The 20,762-nt window shown below is 38.0% G+C and overlaps 3 protein-coding genes across 3 annotated transcripts; all 3 read left to right on the top strand.

Annotated features, from left to right (window-relative positions):
* The first annotated feature begins 1,391 nt into the window (after positions 1-1,391).
* Positions 1,392-2,327, top strand: LOC147576484 (olfactory receptor 5D18-like). Its single transcript, XM_086679376.1, has one exon. The coding sequence runs from the start codon at positions 1,392-1,394 to the stop codon at positions 2,325-2,327; it is 936 nt and encodes a 311-aa protein (XP_086535502.1).
* A 6,277-nt stretch (positions 2,328-8,604) lies between these two features.
* LOC112865160 (olfactory receptor 5L1-like) lies at positions 8,605-9,540 on the top strand. The gene has a single exon (XM_025928199.2). It carries the CDS (start codon positions 8,605-8,607, stop codon positions 9,538-9,540), a length of 936 nt encoding a protein of 311 aa, XP_025783984.2.
* Positions 9,541-17,143: 7,603 nt separating this feature from the next.
* LOC112865159 (olfactory receptor 5L1-like) lies at positions 17,144-18,094 on the top strand. The gene has a single exon (XM_025928198.2). The coding sequence runs from the start codon at positions 17,144-17,146 to the stop codon at positions 18,092-18,094; it is 951 nt and encodes a 316-aa protein (XP_025783983.1).
* The last annotated feature ends 2,668 nt before the right edge of the window (positions 18,095-20,762 follow it).

The raw sequence follows: 20,762 nt of genomic DNA, 5'->3' as shown, positions 1-20,762 counted from the left end.
GGAGAGAAAATTTCCCTAATTCTTGTTCTTATTTCATCATGATGCTGATTTCTAGTGCAGCTCTTTGGTCTGTACATTGTCAGTAGACTATTTCCTATAGGTCCAGAGACTCTGGATTGTCACAAATTACAAGTATGATCATCAATAAAAGAAATATCTTGGTATCTAGACCTAGAACAGGGGTCAGAGTCTGGTGTGGAGGAATGGACATATGGTTGGGATTCTGATCAAGGCTCTAGTCGCAGGTATGTAGATTGGTCATTATTGGCATGTCATTGGGAAAGTCAAGGTGTCTCCAGAAGTTTTGTCACCTCTAGAACAAGGAAGTAGACATGATTATCTTTAGCATCTAATCTAATTATTTATCAAGTAATGAGGTCAGATTGACAATTTGGAGCCCATTAGTTGAGGAGAATACTCTGAAAAAATGAATTAAGGTTTATTTTGATATCAGATTCACTGAGTCAGAAAGAAAAAGATTAATGTGTTGTATGAAATGAATAATAAAGCCAAAAATATAAAATGTTAAAGGTGTTTATGTTTAATGTCACAGTGTAAACCTGTGATGTAAAAATTAATTTATTTGGAAATTTCTCATGTTTGTACTGCTTATAGGGCTGACATAATCAGTCATTATATTATATTAGGTGTATCTTTTTTTTTTTTTTTTTAATTTTTTTTTTTCAACGTTTATTTATTTTTGGGACAGAGAGAGACAGAGCATGAACGGGGGAGGGGCAGAGAGAGAGGGAGACACAGAATCGGAAACAGGCTCCAGGCTCTGAGCCATCAGCCCAGAGCCTGACGCGGGGCTCGAACTCACGGACCGCGAGATCGTGACCTGGCTGAAGTCGGACGCTTAACCGACTGCGCCACCCAGGCGCCCCATTAGGTGTATCTTTTATGCACTTATAATGTGCAAGGAGGACTGAAAGGGTTATGCTAATATTTGATTTAAAATAACCATAAATCCCTTTATCTCATACTTTTATATGTAAATATTAAAATTACAGTTAATAATTTAAACAACTTTTAAAGATTTTATTTTTATGTAATCTCTACACCCAACATGGGGTTCGAGCTTACAATGCCAAGACCAAGAGTCACATGCTCTACTGGCTGAGTCAGTCAGGCATCCCGAGAACTTAAAAATTTTTAATTCAGTAATTGTATTGCTTTTAAACTTAACGAACATTTCAAAAATGACTTTGTATTTTCAAATATTAGACATTTAGCATATCTTACATAAAAATACATAGAGAAATTATGAAAAGATATTTTGCTTCATCTTCCAGTCTTGGTAAGGGGTAGTTAGGAAGCTTCTTAGATGCTCACTCCCTTACTATTTTTATTTTCAGGACCGATTCAGACTCTGACAAACAGAAACCATCATGTTACTTTCAGAAAGAAATAAAACTGGGGCTGTGTTCACTCTCTTGGGCTTCTCAGATTACCCAGAACTGCAAGTCCCTCTCTTCTTGATTTTTTTGGCCATCTACAGTGTCACTGTTGTAGGAAATATTGGGATGATAGTTATAATCAAGATTAGCTCCAAACTGCACACCCCCATGTACTTTTTCCTCAGCCACCTCTCATTTGTGGATTTCTGCTCTTCCTCCACCATTGTTCCCAAGACCCTGGCAAACCTAGTTGTAGAAGACAGGACCATTTCATTTCCAGGATGTATAGTACAATATTTTTTCTTTTGTACCTTTGTGGTAGCTGAATCCTTTTTATTGGCTGTGATGGCCTATGACCGCTTTGTGGCCATCTGCAACCCTCTGCTCTACACTGCGGCCATGTCCCAGAAACTCTGTGCCATGCTGGTGGTCGGATCATACGCATGGGGAGTAGCATGTTCCCTGATACTCACATGTTCTGCTATCAGGTTATCTTTCCAGGGTTTCAACACAATCAATCACTTCTTCTGTGAGTTCTCTGCATTGCTGTCCCTGTCTTGCTCTGATATTTACATCAATCAGTTGCTGCTTTTCATTTTTGCCATCTTCAGCGTGGTCAGCACACTGCTTATCATTCTCATGTCTTATGTGTTTATCCTTGTCACCATCCTCAAGATGCGTTCAGCCAGTGGTCGTCGCAAAGCCTTCTCCACCTGTGCCTCCCACCTGACAGCCATCACCATCTTCTATGGGACCATTGTCTTCCTCTACTGTGTTCCTAACTCCAAAAACTCGAGGAACACAGTGAAAGTGGCGTCTGTGTTTTACACAGTGGTGATCCCTATGCTGAATCCCTTGATCTACAGTCTGAGAAATAAGGACGTCAAGGATACAGTCAGCAAGATAACTAAAGTCTTTTCTTTTTGAGCATATTATTGCAGTATATTGTCCTTGAAATGTAAATCAAGTGGGCTCATAATTGTTGATTGTAAGATACATTTAAATATAATGAAGAGTTGATGTACAATGGATTGGATGTGGATTTTGATCCAAGAGACTTACCTTGATGTTATCTTTTGCTCACTGGAAAAAAAAATCCGAAGCCCTTCTGACCTTTGGTTTTTAATCCAAAAAATTGAGGTAATATAAACTAGCTCCTAATCTGATTGTGAAGACTAAAACTTAATTTAGGTATCATGTGGAATACCTTGTATAATCTCAGTAAACATTAATTTTATTCCCCTTTGTTATAACATACCTCAAGTAGACTAGGCCTCAATAAACACATAAATATACCTCCAAAAGTACAACTGGCAATTAAAATAAAACATAGTCTTCATCTCCAAGGAATGCACAGTCCAGTGTCGACAGTAAGACAGTGAAGAAAGTGGCCACTGTATAAGGTGGGAAATAAAAAGTATCATAGAGTTTTTGAAAGGAAGAAAAGTTCAAGTCCATTTAGGGACTTTAGAGTAATGACTGCAAAAAATAGGTATCACCTGAACTTGGCTTTGGATAACAAATTGCACAGTTTCAGGAGACAACAGGTATGAGTTTCATTCAGAAGAGCAAAGCATCACAAAATCATGAGGTCAGAATGTAATACTGAATCAGTAATCTAAAAAATATTTTATTGAGTGATTACTATATAACATGTGTGTGTGTGTGTGTGTGTGTGTGTGTGTGTGTGTGTGTTGTGTGTGTTGTATTGTGTGTCTAGGTTACTTGGCATGAGTGGGAATTTAATAAGACATTGTCTATATCCTGAATGTGTTTCAAAGGAGCTCCATTGTGGCAGTGTGATAAGTTATGATGGCATCTGTCAAAGGCTTTTAAAGATGTTAGACTGGATTTCAGTAAATCTCTTTAATTTTTTAAATTTTTTTGAGAAAGAGAGTTAGATAGAGGAAATGAGTGGGAGAGAGGGGTAGAGAGAGACAGAGACAGAGAATCTTAAGCAATCTCCATGCTCATCATAGAGCCTGATGTGGGGTCAATCCTACAACCCTTGGATCATGACCTGAGCTGAAATCAAGATCAGCATGGCTCACCCAGCTGAGCTACCCAAGTGCCCCTGGATTTCAGAAAATCTTATGCAAAGAATAAGCATAATGAGTGTCTGCCCAACCTGTGTTTCATAGTAACATTCTGCCTATGAAGACATCACAAACATTATCAATCCTTTATCATTTTTTTTTTTCTGAACATGAACATAATCTCTGAATCCTTCTCAACTGAACTCCCACCTTAAGAAAAAGTGCTCAGGGTCTCCTGGTGGCTCAGTCGGTTAAGCTCCTGACTTTGTCTCAGGTCCTGATCTCAGGGTTCATGAGTTGGAGCCCTTACATCAGGCTCTCTGGTCTCAGTGTGGAGCCCACTTTGAATCCTCTGTCCCCCTGTCTCTCTCTTCCCCTCCCTGGCATGCTTTCTCTCTCTGTCTCTCAAAAATAAAATAAACATTAAAAAACTGCTCAAAACCAATTGCTTCCATAACTATTCAAAAATAAAATAAAGTCAGATAGTGATTAGCACCAAGTCCTATTTATTTTATCTGGCAAATTCAACATACTAAGCCTCTGTAATATTAATAAGTCATGTTGCTTGAATGCCTTATACCTGCTTCTCTTTCTCTTTACTCAATAAGGACAGTTAAAATTGCAAACAAGTTATTAATATAATGAAAAGTAATACATTTCTGCTGTTCTAGTAAAGGAGAACTATTTTATATGGGCTCAGGAAAGTTACTTAAAATGTGCATATTATTTTGAACTTATGATCATTATTAAAATGTTCTATTTATATACATCATAAAATAAGGAATCACTTAAATAACCATTTTCATGGAAAGATACAATCTAAGAAACAGTGTTTTAGAAATGGATGTCTGAGGAGGGAATGCATTTCTCTTCTATTGACTTCGGTTTCTCTGCATATCCACAAATTTATCTTTCACTTTCCTTTGGTCCTTTTTTTTTTCAAGACACTCAATACATTTTAGTGAGCCTTTTAGTGTACAACATGAGGTGAAAGGATAGTCAGTCCTCTTTAACCAATATTTTACACAGCTGTAGGAAAATATTTCAAACTTTAGGGAATTATAACGGATTACATATATTACAGGTTGGGAAGCATTCTTCAATTTTCCAGTTGAGTCTTCCTTTCCAATAGTATCCAGCTCTAATTAGTTACATACATTTCTTCAAGGCCATGTTTTATTGTTGCTGATGTCTTCATACCTGAAACTTTGCTATTTCAGTCAATATCCACGAATTCCGCTTCAAAAATGCGTTTTGCATTGGGTGGAATTTTGGCACCTTTCTTTCCATAAGCCCATTCTGGATCAATCTCTAGTTAAGCCTTTTCTCCTTTACTCACTTATACACTTATACAATAAATTAACTCATTATTCATAAATTAATACAATTTACGTGCACTTATACAATCCTAATTTTCCTCAAAATTTAGGAAATTATTTACATTGAATTATTTTTGAAATATTTATATTGAATTAGGAATTCTTTACTTTGAATCAAAAAAGGGTAATTCCTCTTTAGAGAGACTCTTATTTTACTTCTGTTCTGCTTGGACAAAGGACGATCATTTTGGGGTAAAAGTAACACCAACCATTTCGCTCTTACTCTGAGGAAACCAAAGCTCGTAACACGTAAGTGACCCGGCCAAAGTTGTAAAAGCAATTGTTGACAGAAACGAAAGCAATCGGTTAAGACTCCAGACATACCTTCTACGAAACTCTAGCGGACAATCTTGTGTTTTCTTTCATTTCAAGTTGCCACATTTCAGACTCTTTATGATAGATTCTGTTGCTTCTATATAGAACATGACATATTAGCCTCTGAAATTTTTGGTTGTGTGCCTCTCAATTCTGAAAATAATTTAATATTGAATATAAAATATTGCATCATAATTTTAAATAGCAGCAAAAAGTGTGATTTCTCTTACATAATATAATTCACTTAAAATACATAAATAAGGGGGCACCTGGGTGGCTCAGTGAATTAAGCATCCGATCTTGGCTCAGGTCATGATCTCACCGTTCATGAGTTCAAGCCCGGTGTCGGGCTCTGTGCTGACAGCTCTGAGCCTGGAGCCTGCTTCACGTTCTGTGTTTCCCTCTCTCTCTGCCCCTCCCCCACTCACATTCCATCTCTCTCTCTGTCTCAAAGAATAAATACACATTAATTTTTTTTACTCTTAAAAAAAGATAAAATGTGTTAATAGTTGTATTCAGAACAGTAACTGGGTCATAGAAAGTGGTCACTGTGAGCATTGGTTACTCTTCTTAGCAAAGGTGGTTTGTTATTCGCACCTATTTCTGGTATTTGACAGAAGTCCGGTTTGACTTCAGCCCCGTGCCTTCCATATTCCGGATATAACACAGGCAAAGTTGATAAGACATACTCATCTATTTCATAACGACGGTCTGATCTCTGGTTCACAGAGCAATGGTGGATGCAGCATAAAGTGCTCTACAATGTATCATGGACTCTGGGAGGAAACTTGTTGGGTTATAATAACAGGTGCCAAGCTGTTTATAGATTTTCCTCCTGTTTATATCTCACGGAAGGTGTTGGAGTTTCGGGATAGTAGTGTTCTCTTGACATCTCATTGATACATCAGAGAGATCAATAGTTGTTTTGGGAAGCTTAGGGAACATGAGTCCCAGAGATACACACACACAAAACCATAAAGCATTTCCATGGTAACATCTCCAGAACCAGGGGAACCACACTTCTCCCACAGGTACTTGGACTACACTCTGTTTTCTTGGGGATGGGCATAAGTGATATTTTCCGGGAGCTGAATGCTTTTTCTCTATTTGTTCCTCATGAGTGTAATTTACTATGGCCATTTCTATGAAAACGAGGAACCGTAGAGGAGGACAGTAGTATCAAACATATTTTTAAAAGTCTGCATTAAAGTCCGCATTTCACTCTTTCTTGATTAGAGAGTGTTTTAAGAAATGCCGTGCTTCAATCGCTTCTTTATGAAAACGTTTCTCCTGTGTGTCCTGAGACACAGTCTCAAAGGGGAACGTTAACTGTTTAATCTGCAGGACCAACAACCTTGTAACAGCTACTAGTGTAAGAGGGAAAAGGGTGGGAAGCAAATCGGGGAGAATGCATGGTCTCTCCTCGCCTTCCTCCTCTCGCACACTGACCCCATCCATGGAACCTGGAAAAGACCACGTGGAGGTTCCCCTGACAGTGAGCCTGGAGCCTGGAGTCTCTCTGATGCTGAGAGCTGCAGGAAGGGGCCCTCAGGACTGTTCCTGGAGAGACACAGACTTGGGGACCACCTGTGAGGCAGAGAGGAGAGGAATTACTTTGATCCTGTGCACAAAATGAGAAATGTCTTTCCATAGCAGGTTTCTCATCCTTGGTACTATTGACCTTCTGGGTCAGATGATATTTGGGTGTTTGCGTGTGCTCTTGGTATGTGTGTGGGGGGTGGCGGGGGTGGGGCAGCCATGTGCAGCATACACTGTTCAGCAAAATCCCTGGTCTCTACCCACTAGATGTCACTAGCACCCCTTCCTATTGGGAGAACCCAAAACGTCTTGGGACAGAGCCACAGGTCCCAGAGGCATCAAAATATCTCCTGCTGCAGAACCACTTCTCTATAAAGAGTCAACAGCCTGATTTTTCACCTTCAGACTTGAAAACAGGCAAGGTTTTCAACATTGTGTACTATGTTGGGCTCAGAAAAAGACACCTCACTTTTACTGACCATTGAAGAGAGAGAACCATGTTATCAGAATAACTATTTGTTTTCAGACTGGGATTTCTCAACGCGCATATCTTTTACCTTTTTGAAATCATTTGACCAAAGGGGGACATACCTAGTGGCTTGAATCTTAGTGAAGACCGTGTTTCCTCCAGGAATAATCCACTGGGGACTCCACGTCATAAAGCAGGTTCTAATTTCTTTTCAAATGATTAGAAGAAAATATTTATTGTCATGGGTTTTGTAAGGGTTAAATAGGCAAAGCAAATTATGTATGCATATACAATATTTTACATGTACACTCTGGCTTAGTGTTATTTAACTTACCGTTTTATCATAATGATTTTTCAGGCCATTAAAGGGCCTTCAAAAACATCCTGTAAATAGTTGCATAGATTTCCATAATATATATGTACCCTAGCTTTCACCATTTCCCTCTTGTTTTTCAAATCTTTTTAATATTTATCTATTTTTGAGACAGCATGTGTGAGCAGGGAAGGGGTAGAGAGAAGGAGACAGAGGATGCAAAGCAGACCCTGCACTGAAGACAGACAAGCAGATGCTGGGCTACAACTCACAAACTGTGAGATCATAACCTGAGCCGAAGTCAAACACTTAACCGACTGAGCCACCCACGTGCCCCTGACCATTTCCCTCTTGCTGGACATATTATTGCTGAAATTTACTCTCATAAATAATGCTACAATGCAGCAGGAAGACTTTTGGTAATACTTCCCTATGTACATCTTTGATTCGTTCTTCAAATAGATTTAAAACTGAATTTATTTGTCTAATAGGTTAAGGCTTCAGAGTCAGAGTTGCAGGAAGTTTGAGACCAAGTACAAACTCCCTGAACAAAAAAAGATAAGAAAGACCATGATTAGGAGAATCACTATGTTACTTTATAGAAAAAAAAATCTAGTGTGGAGGATAAAAGCTACTTCCCCATCAAAAACATATGGATAAAAAATGAACACTTGTGTGTTAACAGTCTTCAACTGACATGCTTCTCATCATTTCAGTGGAAAACAGGGAAGGACGTGGTGTATTTCAAAACATTATTTTCTGAGATCTCACTAGATTCAGTACTCATTAAACAGTCTGCCAGGAAAAAGGGATGTGAGTTTCATAACACAATGTGGCTAATTATGTCTGAGGTCTTTCTAGTGATTCAGTGCTAAGCTGTAAATTGTGTAGGACTCCACGGTGTAGGACATACACCGTGATGGATGTGGATGTTTTTGTGTGATCTGTGAATCAACGTGTGACCTTACGCATCTTTCCACAATGCCTGCACTTTTCCTAAACTTCACAAAAGCCATGTCCTAATTCTTTGCGGAAAAACTTATCTTACGCGTTTTCATGTCTCTTTTTTAAGAGACTGCCAAAAAATGAATCTGAGATCATACAGTGGAGGATAACTATAAATATTTTTCTCCAACCTCAATCAAATGGGAACATGGGCAAGGGAAACTGCTCCGGTGTGACCGAGTTCATTCTCCTCGGATTCGCAGAAGCCCCTGAGTTGAGAGTCGTCCTCTTCTCTGTGTTCCTTCTCATCTATGGAGTCACGGTGCTGGGCAACCTGGGCATGATGGCAGTGATTCAGGTCAGCTGTCACCTTCACACTCCCATGTACTTTTTCCTCAGCCACTTGTCCTTTGTGGATTTTTGCTACTCCACCGTCATCGTGCCAAAGATGCTAACTAGTACCTTAAACGAGGACAAAGCCATTTCTTTCCTGGGGTGCACCGTGCAATTCTACTTGTTTTGTACATGTGTGGTAAGTGAGGTCTTCCTGTTGGCGGTCATGGCCTATGACCGCTTCGTGGCCATCTGCAACCCACTGTTGTACACGGTCACCATGTCCCGGAATCTCTGTGTGGAGCTGGTGTCTTGTTGCTACCTGTGTGGGATGGTGTGTTCTCTGATCCACTTGTGTTTAGCTCTGGAGATCCCATCCTACACATCAAATGTGATTGACCACTTCTTCTGCGATCTGCCCCCTCTCTTGTCCCTTGCTTGCTCTGATGTCACTATGAATGAACTCATGGTGTTCATTGTGGCCACCTTCAATGAGATCACCACCATCGCGATCATCCTCACCTCCTACTTGCTAATTCTCATCACCATCCTGAGGATGCACTCTGCCGAGGGAAGGCGCAAAGCCTTTTCCACCTGTGCCTCCCACCTCACCGCCATCCTTGTCTTCCACGGAACAATCCTTTTCACTTACTGCCGGCCCAGTTCTGGCAACAGCGTGGATACTGACAAGGTGGCCACGGTGTTCTACACTGTAGTGATTCCCATGCTCAACCCCCTCATCTATAGCCTGAGGAACAAGGATGTGAAAGAAGCGCTCAGAAAAATGGTGAGCTCCAAAATATTTTCCTAGAAAATATTTTCTTTGCGAGACTCAAGTTCCCAAAGGGCAGGCTGGTTGAGCGGTGAATGGGTGGTTGTAGTGTTTGAGTGGAGGGTAGAGCCAGGGGGTAGGTAGTTAAGAGCGATTCTTTTTGATTCACTTACCTTTATGAATCTTCCATTTGCCTCAAAGTTAGGACTGAGTATATTTCAAATTTTAAGCCTACTTCTTTTCTTTTCTTCAATCTATAATTTTTGAAATGGATAGGAGTAATGGATTTTTAAGACATGTTTGGTTTGCTCTATAACCTTCATAAGCTTAATGAAGAACTCTTGAGAATCATGCTCTCTTTCAGTATCTATGATGGAAAATTCATTCCTTTTCAAAATTGAATTCCTGCTATTTTACAATGAAGAACACATCTTTGTCCAACAGTTGATACATAGAGTGAGATTTCTACATGCACACATGTCATTTTTATCTTTTTATTATTTTTGATACATTTATTGCTTATTTTTTGTTTTCCTTATTATTTGTCTCAGTGTACAGTGTTTTTGGAACTTCAGATAGTATCTCATCTGAAAAAGTGGAGTTAATCTTGATTATTTCACATGGATGTTAGTAAAATTAAATTGCATGTCATGTGCAAAGAGCCTAGAATAATCCCTGGCACATAAATAGTTTTCTCTTTCTCTCTCCTCCTTCCCTTATATTGTCCTAATATTACATATATACTTTTGGTCACATGCGCGCGCGCACACACACACACACACACACACACACACAAACTTGCCATCATTGAATAACCCTTACTACAGGTAGCTGCATTTCTGACTTAGGTCACTTGTCACATTTTTGTTGTTTGTTTCCTCAATTTTTGTCTCCATTATAACTCTCCATTTGGATCAAATGCTGTCACTTAAAATTGGAATTCTAAGCTATTTGTAGAAAACATAAATATTTCATTTTCAAGCCAAAATATGGGAAGAGCCTAAATGTCAATTAACTGATGAATGGACAAAGAAGATGTGATATATCTATATCTATATCTATATCTATATCTATATCTATATCTATATCTATATCATCTATATCTATATCTATATCATCTATATCTATATCTATATCATCTATATCTATATCTATATCATCTATATCGAGAGAGAGAGAGAGAGAGGAATATTACTGAGCCACCAAAAAGAGTGAAATCTTGCCATTTGCAACAACCTGGATGGAATTAGAGAGGATTATGCTGAGTGAAATAAGTCAGTTAAAGGCAAATACCATATTAATTTCTCTCATATGTGGAATTTAAGAAACAAAGCAGATGAACATAGTGGGGAAAAAAGAGAGCTAAACCATAGAATAGTCTCTTAACTATAGGGAAGAAACTGAATGTTGCCAGATGGGAGGTGGGTGGGGGAATGGATTAAACGTGTGATGGGTACTAAGGAGGGCACTTGTGATGAGCACTGGGTGTTGGATGTAAGTGATAAATCACTGAATTCTACATCTGGAACTGATATTACACTGTATGTTAACTAAGTGGAATTTAAATAAAAACCTGAAAAAAATCATTTTCAGGGTGCATACTGGACTTTATGTTACATCCCTGTGGTTCCTGAATTAATTCTGCTATGACAGTGTGTGACAGCTTCGTGGCCATTTGCAACACTTTGCATTACACAGGTGCTGTGCCCCAGAAGCCCCGTGCCCTACTACAGGTTGTATCATATGCATGGGGAGTAGCATGTTTCCTGAAACTCACATGTTCTGCTTTCAAAGTATCTTTTAGTGGTTCATCACAATCAGTCACTTCTGTGAGTTCTCCTCACTAATGTCTCTTTCTTATTCTGAGTCTTACATCAGCCAGTTGTTTCTCGCTGCTTCTCACAATGAGGTGAGCACAGAGCTCTTCCTCCTCCCATCTTATGGTGTTTGCCACCTCTCCAGATACATTCAGCAGGTGAGCATCAGGAAATCCTCTTCAACTGTCAGCTTCACACTTGACTGGATCACCGTTTTCTACAGCACCATTCTCTTCTCCTAGTCTGTGCCCTACCTCCTAAACCTCCAGGCACACAAAGTGATACCTGTTATGTACGGTGGTGATCCTCGTGTTGAAACCCCTCATCTATAGACTGAGAAATAAGGACATCAAAGACACAGTCAGAAAATAATTAACACTTTTTTTTTCATAGCGAATGGTAAACACTACCTCTGTTATTATAGAACATCTTTCTGTGATTTTTGAAGGACCTGTCAATCAAGCTCATTTTTAAACATCACTTAGATTTTCCAAAAGATAGAATACTTACAATGGGAAGAATACGAATTTTAGGTCTGAGAAATCATACCTGGCTCTGATAATGTAAAATCGGCCGGTTGGTTTATCTGAACCAGTCTTTATCTACAAAAATGATATAATGTGATGTAACTCATGGAGTGGAATGTGAAAAAAAATAAAATGTAGACAACATATCTGGCATTTGTATATGTGAAATACATGCTAGTTGTATTCTCTTCTCTTCTCTTCACTGCTAAGCGATAGGTTGCAGGTGTTAAATACACAGCCACTTTTGTAGTTTAAATTCAATGAAATAGATGACAGGAGAGAAATACATAGTCTTCTTTTCAAAAACCTCAAAAGCCAGTAGTATTAGTAAATATCATAATGTTTGGTCAGGAGACATGTCAAAATCATATGTGGATATCAAAGAGACTATTTCATAATTGCGTGCATCCTTTGCTTGACCTTGAAGGATGGGCAGGTTTTGAAAAGACACAGAAGAGAAAGACACAAGGTGTATTCAGGAGTAAAGAACAGGAACAACATTCGAGAGGTGAGCATGAATAATAAAGCCAATGATTCAGCACTATTGTGAGCTACTGTTTTATGTCATATGCATTCAAGGTGTCTTGTTAGGTGCTGGAAGGAATGAGAATTTGCATAAGATACACTTATTATTCTCAATTCCTTCAAAAAGAGCTCCCGTGTGGAGGGTGCAAATATTACAAGAAGTTTAGAAATACTAGCGTGTTTCCTAGAATAGTGAGAACAAAAACGAAACAAATTTATTCACATTCTATGTTTTAGGCTCCCTAAACATTTATTTTCCTTAAATGTTGTTTTAAATTGTCATTTGTAAATTATAATCTTAACAAGTAATTAATCAAACCTAGATAATTGTGTCTATTAGGAAAGATTAGCTTTTCTCTGGTAGTAGTAACATTTATTATAAGATGGCCTCATAAAGGTGTCTAATTTTCAAAAATCTTATGACATCATATTTATCTTTCTTCTGTCATTAATTTTGCTTGAATTACTTACGTATCCTTTGTTTGGTACTCTTTGTCATTGGTAAATCCCAAATTAGTCCAGAAAATTATTATGAGAAAAAATAATAGCTGTGTTTGTTGAGGGTAAAATAAACACTAGATAATAACCATATATTGGTTCATGAAATAATTTGGAATGGTTCTGTGATCTTAAACTTACAGTAATTAATTAAAGTCAACTTATTTCAGAAATAGAACTATATAATTATGACCCAAACTATCTTATATATTTGCATATATTCACGTATATGAAACTGCCTTCTTTTACACCTTGTCACTTGATTTGAACTTACCTGGAACGCTTGTAGAAAAGTAGCAGAAATGTTATATTGTTCTTTATTGGAGTCAATGATGAAAATGAAAACTAACCTATGAAATTTAATAGATGCTTCTAAGTGTTTAGAGGGAAATATATGTCTTTAAATAACTGTGTTAGAAATGAAGAAAACTCTCAAAATTAGAATGTTAGCTTCCACATTAAGAATCAAAAAAAAAAAAAAAAGAAAAGAAAAAGAAAAAAGAACAAGGAAGGTTATAATAAAGACCAGATTATCAGTCAATAAAGTAGAAAAATTAAAGTAGAGATCATTGAGTTTGCACTGTGAAAAGATTACTACCATTGACAAAATTTTAGCTAGAATTACTAGGAGAAAAGGAAACCAGAAACAAATTAGTACAATTAGTAAGGATAGTAATCTTGCAAAAATTTTATGCCAACAATTTAGTCAACTTAGATGATACAGACAGATTTGAAAAAGATAAATTTTCCCAAGCTGACAAAGAAGTAGAAAATCTGAATAGATATGTGACAATAAATTCAATTTGTAGTGAAAATATTCTCACACTCCTTCCATCAATATCCAGACAATTACTGTTACTAAATATCTATGTAGGCAATAACACTGGTTGTTACACAGATGGCTTCACCAGTTACTTTTACTAAATAACTACATAAGCAACGGTACCAATTGTGAGTTACACTATTTAGGAGATGGAGACCGTGATCCTTTTTCCAATTCATGCAGTTATATCAGTATTACCCTGATACCAAAGCCAAACAAAGACAAGACACAGAGGAAAACAGAAACCAAAATCCCTCATGGATACAAACCCAAGAATTCTCAACAAATCCTTGTATCCAATAATAAGATAAAATAGATGCACTAAAACATATAAAAGGCTTATGAGCCACGCCAAGGGAGATTTATCTCAGAAATGCGAAGTTGGTTTAACATATGAAAAACAATGTAATATATCACTTACATAGAATGATGGAGATGGGGAACCGGATGGAATGTCTCCTCAGCCTTGGGTGCCGTCTCTGGCACATCAATTTTATATAATATAATCATATTATATGGTAGTTGAGACAATACCAATTTATTTCCTTGAAATTACATTTTACCACATATACCTTTACAAATTTATGTGCACAGCCAGTGATACACAGAGACGAATGGAAAACTGTGGCTTAGATTGATCTTTTAAAGTCAGAAGAACACATCTGGGAAAGATATCTGAGGGGTCCCATTTGATGACGTCCACTATTGCACATGCATTAGAAAAAAAAATTCAGTCTCAGAAATCTCTCTGGATTTATTTATTTTTTCCATGCATTCATATGGGTGGAAAACCAGATGGGCCTCAATTTCTTTCATTGATCATTTATTTTGAATGTGTCCAAGTTTCAACCGCCTGTAAGATAAGCATAAAAACTGGAATTGCTCTCCTGGCTGGTTACTAGGAAGCTAAAGTAAGTGAATATTTGTATAATAGTTAGAATGGGTTCCAACACATAGCAAGTGTGAGTTATTATATGGTTTTCTGACCACTGGAGTCATTATTTTTTTGTTATTTAAAGGAATTTTGATGCAGCTGTAGTCCCCGTGCCCTACGGGAATCTAGGGGATGTTGTAATGTTATAAGAAAGGAAGAACTTCTAAGAGATATGCATGGCATGTCATTATGGCAATATGAGCTGTGTCCCACACATACGACACTTAATGTAACCTCTATCATGTAGCACCACAAATTCTGGGAGGAGGCATATGTGGTTTTAAACCATTGTTTCCCAATTTGGGATAATTTAAAAAATAAATTTCCTGATGATATTCCATAGAGATGAACTATTAGTTGTGTTATATCATACATCACCTTGGTTTAATTTTTATATATTTTATTATACCATAGAGATTAGTAATTGTTTTGGAGCTTAATGGGCCCATTCCCCAGGAGCTTAAATTACAGTACAAGTAAGTGTCTGCCTACTATATACATCTTATATCTTCAGCACCAGGGACAAAACGTAGGTCACTCAGGTTTGTTAGCAAGAACTAGGTTTTGGTTACTTGAAAATAGAAATGAATATATTTTGTCTGTAAACAATTATTTTAAAGATATATTGAACTCAACTCTCTTCTAATTGGAGAATGTTTTAACAGGACCCATATTTCTGTGCAGTTACTGTTTAGAGTGCTTTTGTGTTTTGGTATTCAGAAACAATTAATGGTGAATTTGCAACCGTTTTCTCTGTAACATAAAACATGGATGTGTGTAAAAGAATGCTAAATAAACAAATGGTACCTCTCTCTCTCTCTCTCTCTCTCTCATCTCTTACCACCCATTTTTCAGACCGATCTCTATCACAGCATCTAACATGTATGACCATTGAGAGCGTCCTTAGTTTTCATATTAATGCTGAGGTTTGCATTTCTGTTCCTGCCAGATGGTTATCGAGAGTCAGGACTTATGAACTCTCTGTGGTTAGAAAAAGAGAGGAATTCTTTTGGATTTGTTTTGGGTTTGTTATGAAATGGTTTCTTATTATCAGCCTAGGAGATTATGAAGCAAAACATTTGCCAGGTTGAATATCCTCTTTGAGAAGTAGGCAAGTAGGTCAGGTATTTTGCTTTGTTTTGTTTTTGTTCTTGGTCAAGTAATGAAAAACCGTGACTTAAGGGAAGTGATATGTTTCCATGTCTTTAAGGTTCGCTCAAGAGACCGAGAAGATACCAAGATATGCTTCCATTCCAGAACCTCTTCACTCAATTTTCATTACGCATAAGTGTAGAAGTCATGAGTCTAGTCCTTGTGCTGTCGAGAAGTGGGAGCAGAGAATGGAATCCCTCAATTTTTATTTGCCTTTTCCTTTAGGAAAGGCCTCAGTGGTAGATCTCCCTTATATAGAGAATACAATGTAATCATTTTTGCAACCAACTACTTAAACAATCTCTATCATGTGTATTCATATCTCTATGGGTGCATCTTCATTTGCGTCTATATGTATATGCTGAGTGTACTATTCAGTATCCTTTTTATTTAAAAAAAAAACACCTCATAAATGGGATTTTACATAGCATGATAATTTTCTGTCCTAGATATGACACCCCAAGGTTTAACACTTGCTCCACTTCTGAAAATATTTTTTATGGTAAATATTATAAACAGTAACGCAATACAGTTTTGGACATGATTTTTCACAACTTTATCAATGTAACTAAATATCTTTTAATAGCTTATGAGGAATAAAATCTATCAAAAAAATATCAGATAGCTTTTATTGTTGTCAGGGTCAAAACTTGGATATATGCCCCTTCATTACTTTCCAGAAAAAGGTATTCAAGAGATCTATCTCTCTGAATCTTTATTAGCATAGATCGTTATTATTATAATTGATTAAGCTAGTAAATCAATTAACCACATAGTTGATTTGATAGGCACAATTCTCACTTTCAATGTATATTTTAAATCTCTTGTTTCATAATCAGATTTTAACGAGTTTTTGTGAGCCACAAACATCAAAAATTCTATCACACTTTTCCAAAATAGAATATGAGAAAACTTTGTTTCAAATTTATGTTCCTGATAGAGTCACGTAAAAATAAAAAACGAAAGAGTGTTTGGAGAATCAGAGTAGGTGTTACTCTCCTGGACAGAGCTTATTAAGTTTCTTCAGAGAACACATGCTAGTGTCTGTATGGCTTTGAAATATATCATTGAATCTATCTTAAATTCCACCCAGAAACTGAACTTAATCATAGATAAAGTGATAGATAAGGGTTGGAATCATTCAAGGTTTCTGCTGATGCCTAAGTCAACTTTGGTCAGTGGGATCCACTGAGACTTTTAACCTTTTGAATTACTTGACCGCTGTGTTTCTGTTATATCTTATAGATACATTGTTTGATATCAATGTTATATTTTTCTGAAATTAATGTTAGCCTGCTTTTTCCTCCCTTTTTAGAAGAAAGACAATATTTATCATTTGTTTTCCTAAGTCCAACACCTGGCAGGAATGGGCACGGGAAACTGCTCCAGTGTGACCGAGTTCATTCTCCTCGGATTCGCAGAAGCCCCTGAGTTGAGAGTCGCCCTCTTCTCTGTGTTCCTTCTCATCTATGGAGTCACGGTGCTGGGCAACCTGGGCATGATGGCAGTGATTCAGGTCAGCTCTCACCTTCACACTCCCATGTACTTTTTCCTCAGCCACTTGTCCTTTGTGGACTTTTGCTACTCCACTGTCATCGTCCCAAATGTGCTGTCCAGTATCTTAAACAAGGGCAAAGCCATCTCCTTCCTGGGATGCATGGTGCAATTCTATTTCTTTTGTGCCTATGCAATCACTGAGGTCTTCCTTTTGGCTGTGATGGCCTATGACCGCTTCGTGGCCATCTGCAACCCACTGTTGTACACGGTCACCATGTCTCGGAATCTCTGTGTGGAGCTGGTGTCTTGTTGCTACCTGTGTGGGATGGTGTGTTCTCTGATCCACTTGTGTTTAGCTCTGGAGATCCCATCCTACACATCAAATGTGATTGACCACTTCTTCTGCGATCTGCCCCCTCTCTTATCCCTTGCTTGCTCTGATGTCACTATGAATGAACTGCTGCTGTACATCGTGGCCACCTTCAATGAGATCACCACCATCGTGATCATCCTCACCTCCTACTTGCTAATTCTCATCACCATCCTGAGGATGCACTCTGCTAAGGGAAGGCACAAAGCCTTTTCCACCTGTGCCTCCCACCTCACCGCCATCCTTGTCTTCCATGGAACAATCCTTTTCACTTACTGCCGGCCCAGTTCTGGCAACAGTGTGGATACTGACAAGGTGGCCACGGTGTTCTACACTGTAGTGATTCCCATGCTCAACCCCCTCATCTATAGCCTCCGGAACAAGGATGTGAAGGAAGCACTCAAGAAAGTGTTGGGATCTAGATTACCTTTTGAAAAACTATTTTCTTAACTAGACTCAGAGTCTAGTCTCTCATCAGAGACTTTAATGACGGGCTGGATTTGGGTGGGTGTGAATGGAAAAGTAAAGTAAGGAAATAAAACTTGGGGACTCTGCATGCTGTTTTGTTTTCCACTTGCTTATCTAATTAAGCCATATAATATCTTTTATGGATAATTTAAATACACCTTTTATGAGACCATATCTGTGTTATTCTTATATCAGTAGTGTAGCTTTGCAATTGTTATGCAAAAATATTTTCCAAATGGTTCAACATGATAAAACTTTAGAATAACTACGTGTAAATTTTTCTAAAGGAGAATACTTGAGATATTTTCCATTTGCTGGTAATTTCACCATGCTGCTCCTGATCTTGAAAATGTCAAAAAAAAAAAAAATAAAGAAAGAAAAGAAAACAAAAGAAAAGAAAAGAAGAGAAAATAAAAGGTCAAGATTTCTGTTATAATAAAGGTGATAAAGACAGGAAGTTCAGGGGTGCCCGGGTGGCTCACTTGGTTGAGTGTCCAGCTTCAGCTCAGGTCATGATCTCGCAGTTTGTGAGTTCGAGCCCCATGTCAGGCTCTGTGTTGACAGCTCAGAGCCTGGAGTCTGCTTCAGATTCTGTGTCTCCTCCTCTCTCTGCCCTTCCCATGCTCATGCTCTGTCTCTCTCTGTCTCTCAATAATAAATAAACGTTAAGGAAAAAAATTTTTAAAAAAAGGGAGTTCAGAGGAGTGGACATTTTTTTTTTTTTTTTGGTTTGTTTGTATTTTGTTTATTGTGACTGCAGTTTCAAGAACCACTTTTAAAACATCCTTATCATCCTTTGTGAACTATCTCCTCTCTGCACTGAAATTCCTCGTGGTTCTGGTAGTTTGGCTCTCTTCCCAGTTCCCTTGGAAGGCCATATTTACTGTTCGATGAAGACTCATGGTGCACTGACTTTATGCTACTCATTCATCTAGGAGCTTGGGATATATTAGTGAACAAAGCAATGAATGATCTCTGCTTTCCTGGAACTTTTATCTTAGCAGAAGAAAACAAGCAATGTACAAATAAAGAAATAAGTAAGGATTAAACTATATATTTGAGGGGCTCCTGGAAGTCTCAGTTGGTAAGCGTCCAACTCTTGACTTTGGCTCAGCTCATGATCTCAAGATTCGTGAGCTCAAGCCCTGCCTGGGACTCTGGGCTGATGGTGTAGAGCCTGCTTGGGTTTCTCCCTCTCTCTCTCTCTCTCTCTCTCTCTGCCCCTCCCCCCACTCACACGCACACACTCTCTCTCTCAAAATAAATAAATAAAGTAAATATATTTGAAACATGTGAAGTACTTTAAACACTATATTTGGTAGTAGAGTAGCTCCAGTGGTAAAACAGTATGTTTTGGAGGGTATCACTGAAAAGCTGCATTTGAACAAAAACTTAAGGGAAAGCATTACAGTGTGCAGGAAACATGAGGAAAAAGACCATAAAGAAAGAGTCAGTAATATTTTTTGGAAAACATAAAGCAAAACACAAAAACAAAGAGGTCAGACTAGATAGAAGAAGCAGAGGAGGTTAAGAGTAATAGAATAGGACAAGGTTTCAAAGGGACTATTTTCCCAACTTGATATTTAACTTTTTAAATATTTATGCTTTAACTCTCAGTGAATCATGATGACCTAAAGGAGGGATCTTCACCCTTCTCCAACAGGGTCAGAGTGGATGGCAGGGAGGAAGACAGTTACGCCTGCTATATGGTAGCCACTCAATAGTTGATAAGGATGGTTTTTATAATTCCATAACTTTTATAATGGTTGTAGGTATATATGGGACTAATCAGGGGTTGGAGAAGTGATTTTAAAATAGAACATTTTGGGGGCACCTGGATGGCTCAGTTGGCTAAGTGTCTGACTCTTGGTTTTGGCACAGGTCATGATTTCATGGTTCATGAGTTCAAGCCCCACACTGGGCTCTGTGCTGACAGTGTGGAGCCTGCTTGGTATTCTCTCTCTGTCTCTGCCCCTCCCACACTCTCTCTCTCCTTTTCTTCCAGACTAAATTAATAAAATCTAAAATACATTTATATAAATTTTTGTATAAAATTTTCCTAATGCTGCTCCAGGGTTTCAAGCATTACATCAGAGAAAAATGATTAATTTTAATTGTTTATTTCATGACCTCAAGGGAATGGGGCAAGACATAATCTCTTGGGTTCATGTCCCAAAGGTTGTACTATAGATATAAGAATATATCCATCAGTCCCAACCAAGAGTGGCCTTACCTTTGCCATTAGCAGGTTTGTTTTCAGATTCTAGAGACCGATTGATATTAGTTTCAATGTAGGGTATCTGGGAAGCAGCACGGTAGGGGAAAGTTAGACAGTTCTTGAGAATTATTTAGTCACTGCAGAAGTAACATATCTGGAACACACAAGGAAGAGAAAGTGCATTTATGCTACACGGTTTTGTCTTAGAGGGACTGGTTCAGATGAACAAGGGCTACCCTGGGTGGGAGGATAGAAGAGGTCTGAGAACTTCAGGAATGTGCATTGTTCTGTTTCTGTAAGTTATGGGAGAAATAGTCAAGGTAAGATAGAGAAGATTTAAGTAAAATGAAACTAGCAGAGATTGAATAGACTCTCTAGTGAAAAAAATTAAAAGGGACCAGCTTTAATTAAGATGATAAAGCAGAAAAAAAT

Source organism: Puma concolor, chromosome D1 (assembly GCF_028749965.1).
Source record: "Puma concolor isolate L17-30 chromosome D1, mPumCon1.1.hap2, whole genome shotgun sequence".
NCBI lineage: Eukaryota > Metazoa > Chordata > Mammalia > Carnivora > Felidae > Puma > Puma concolor.
The sequence above is the reverse complement of the archived record's forward strand: the minus strand, read 5'-3'. Positions and strand labels throughout refer to the sequence as shown.

What these genes read in the sequence shown, in the direction of transcription:
- LOC147576484 (XM_086679376.1), top strand. Translation starts at nt 1,392, where the DNA reads ATGTTACTTTCAGAAAGAAATAAAACTGGGGCTGTGTTCACTCTCTTG.
- LOC112865159 (XM_025928198.2), top strand. Translation starts at nt 17,144, where the DNA reads ATGGGCACGGGAAACTGCTCCAGTGTGACCGAGTTCATTCTCCTCGGA.
- LOC112865160 (XM_025928199.2), top strand. Translation starts at nt 8,605, where the DNA reads ATGGGCAAGGGAAACTGCTCCGGTGTGACCGAGTTCATTCTCCTCGGA.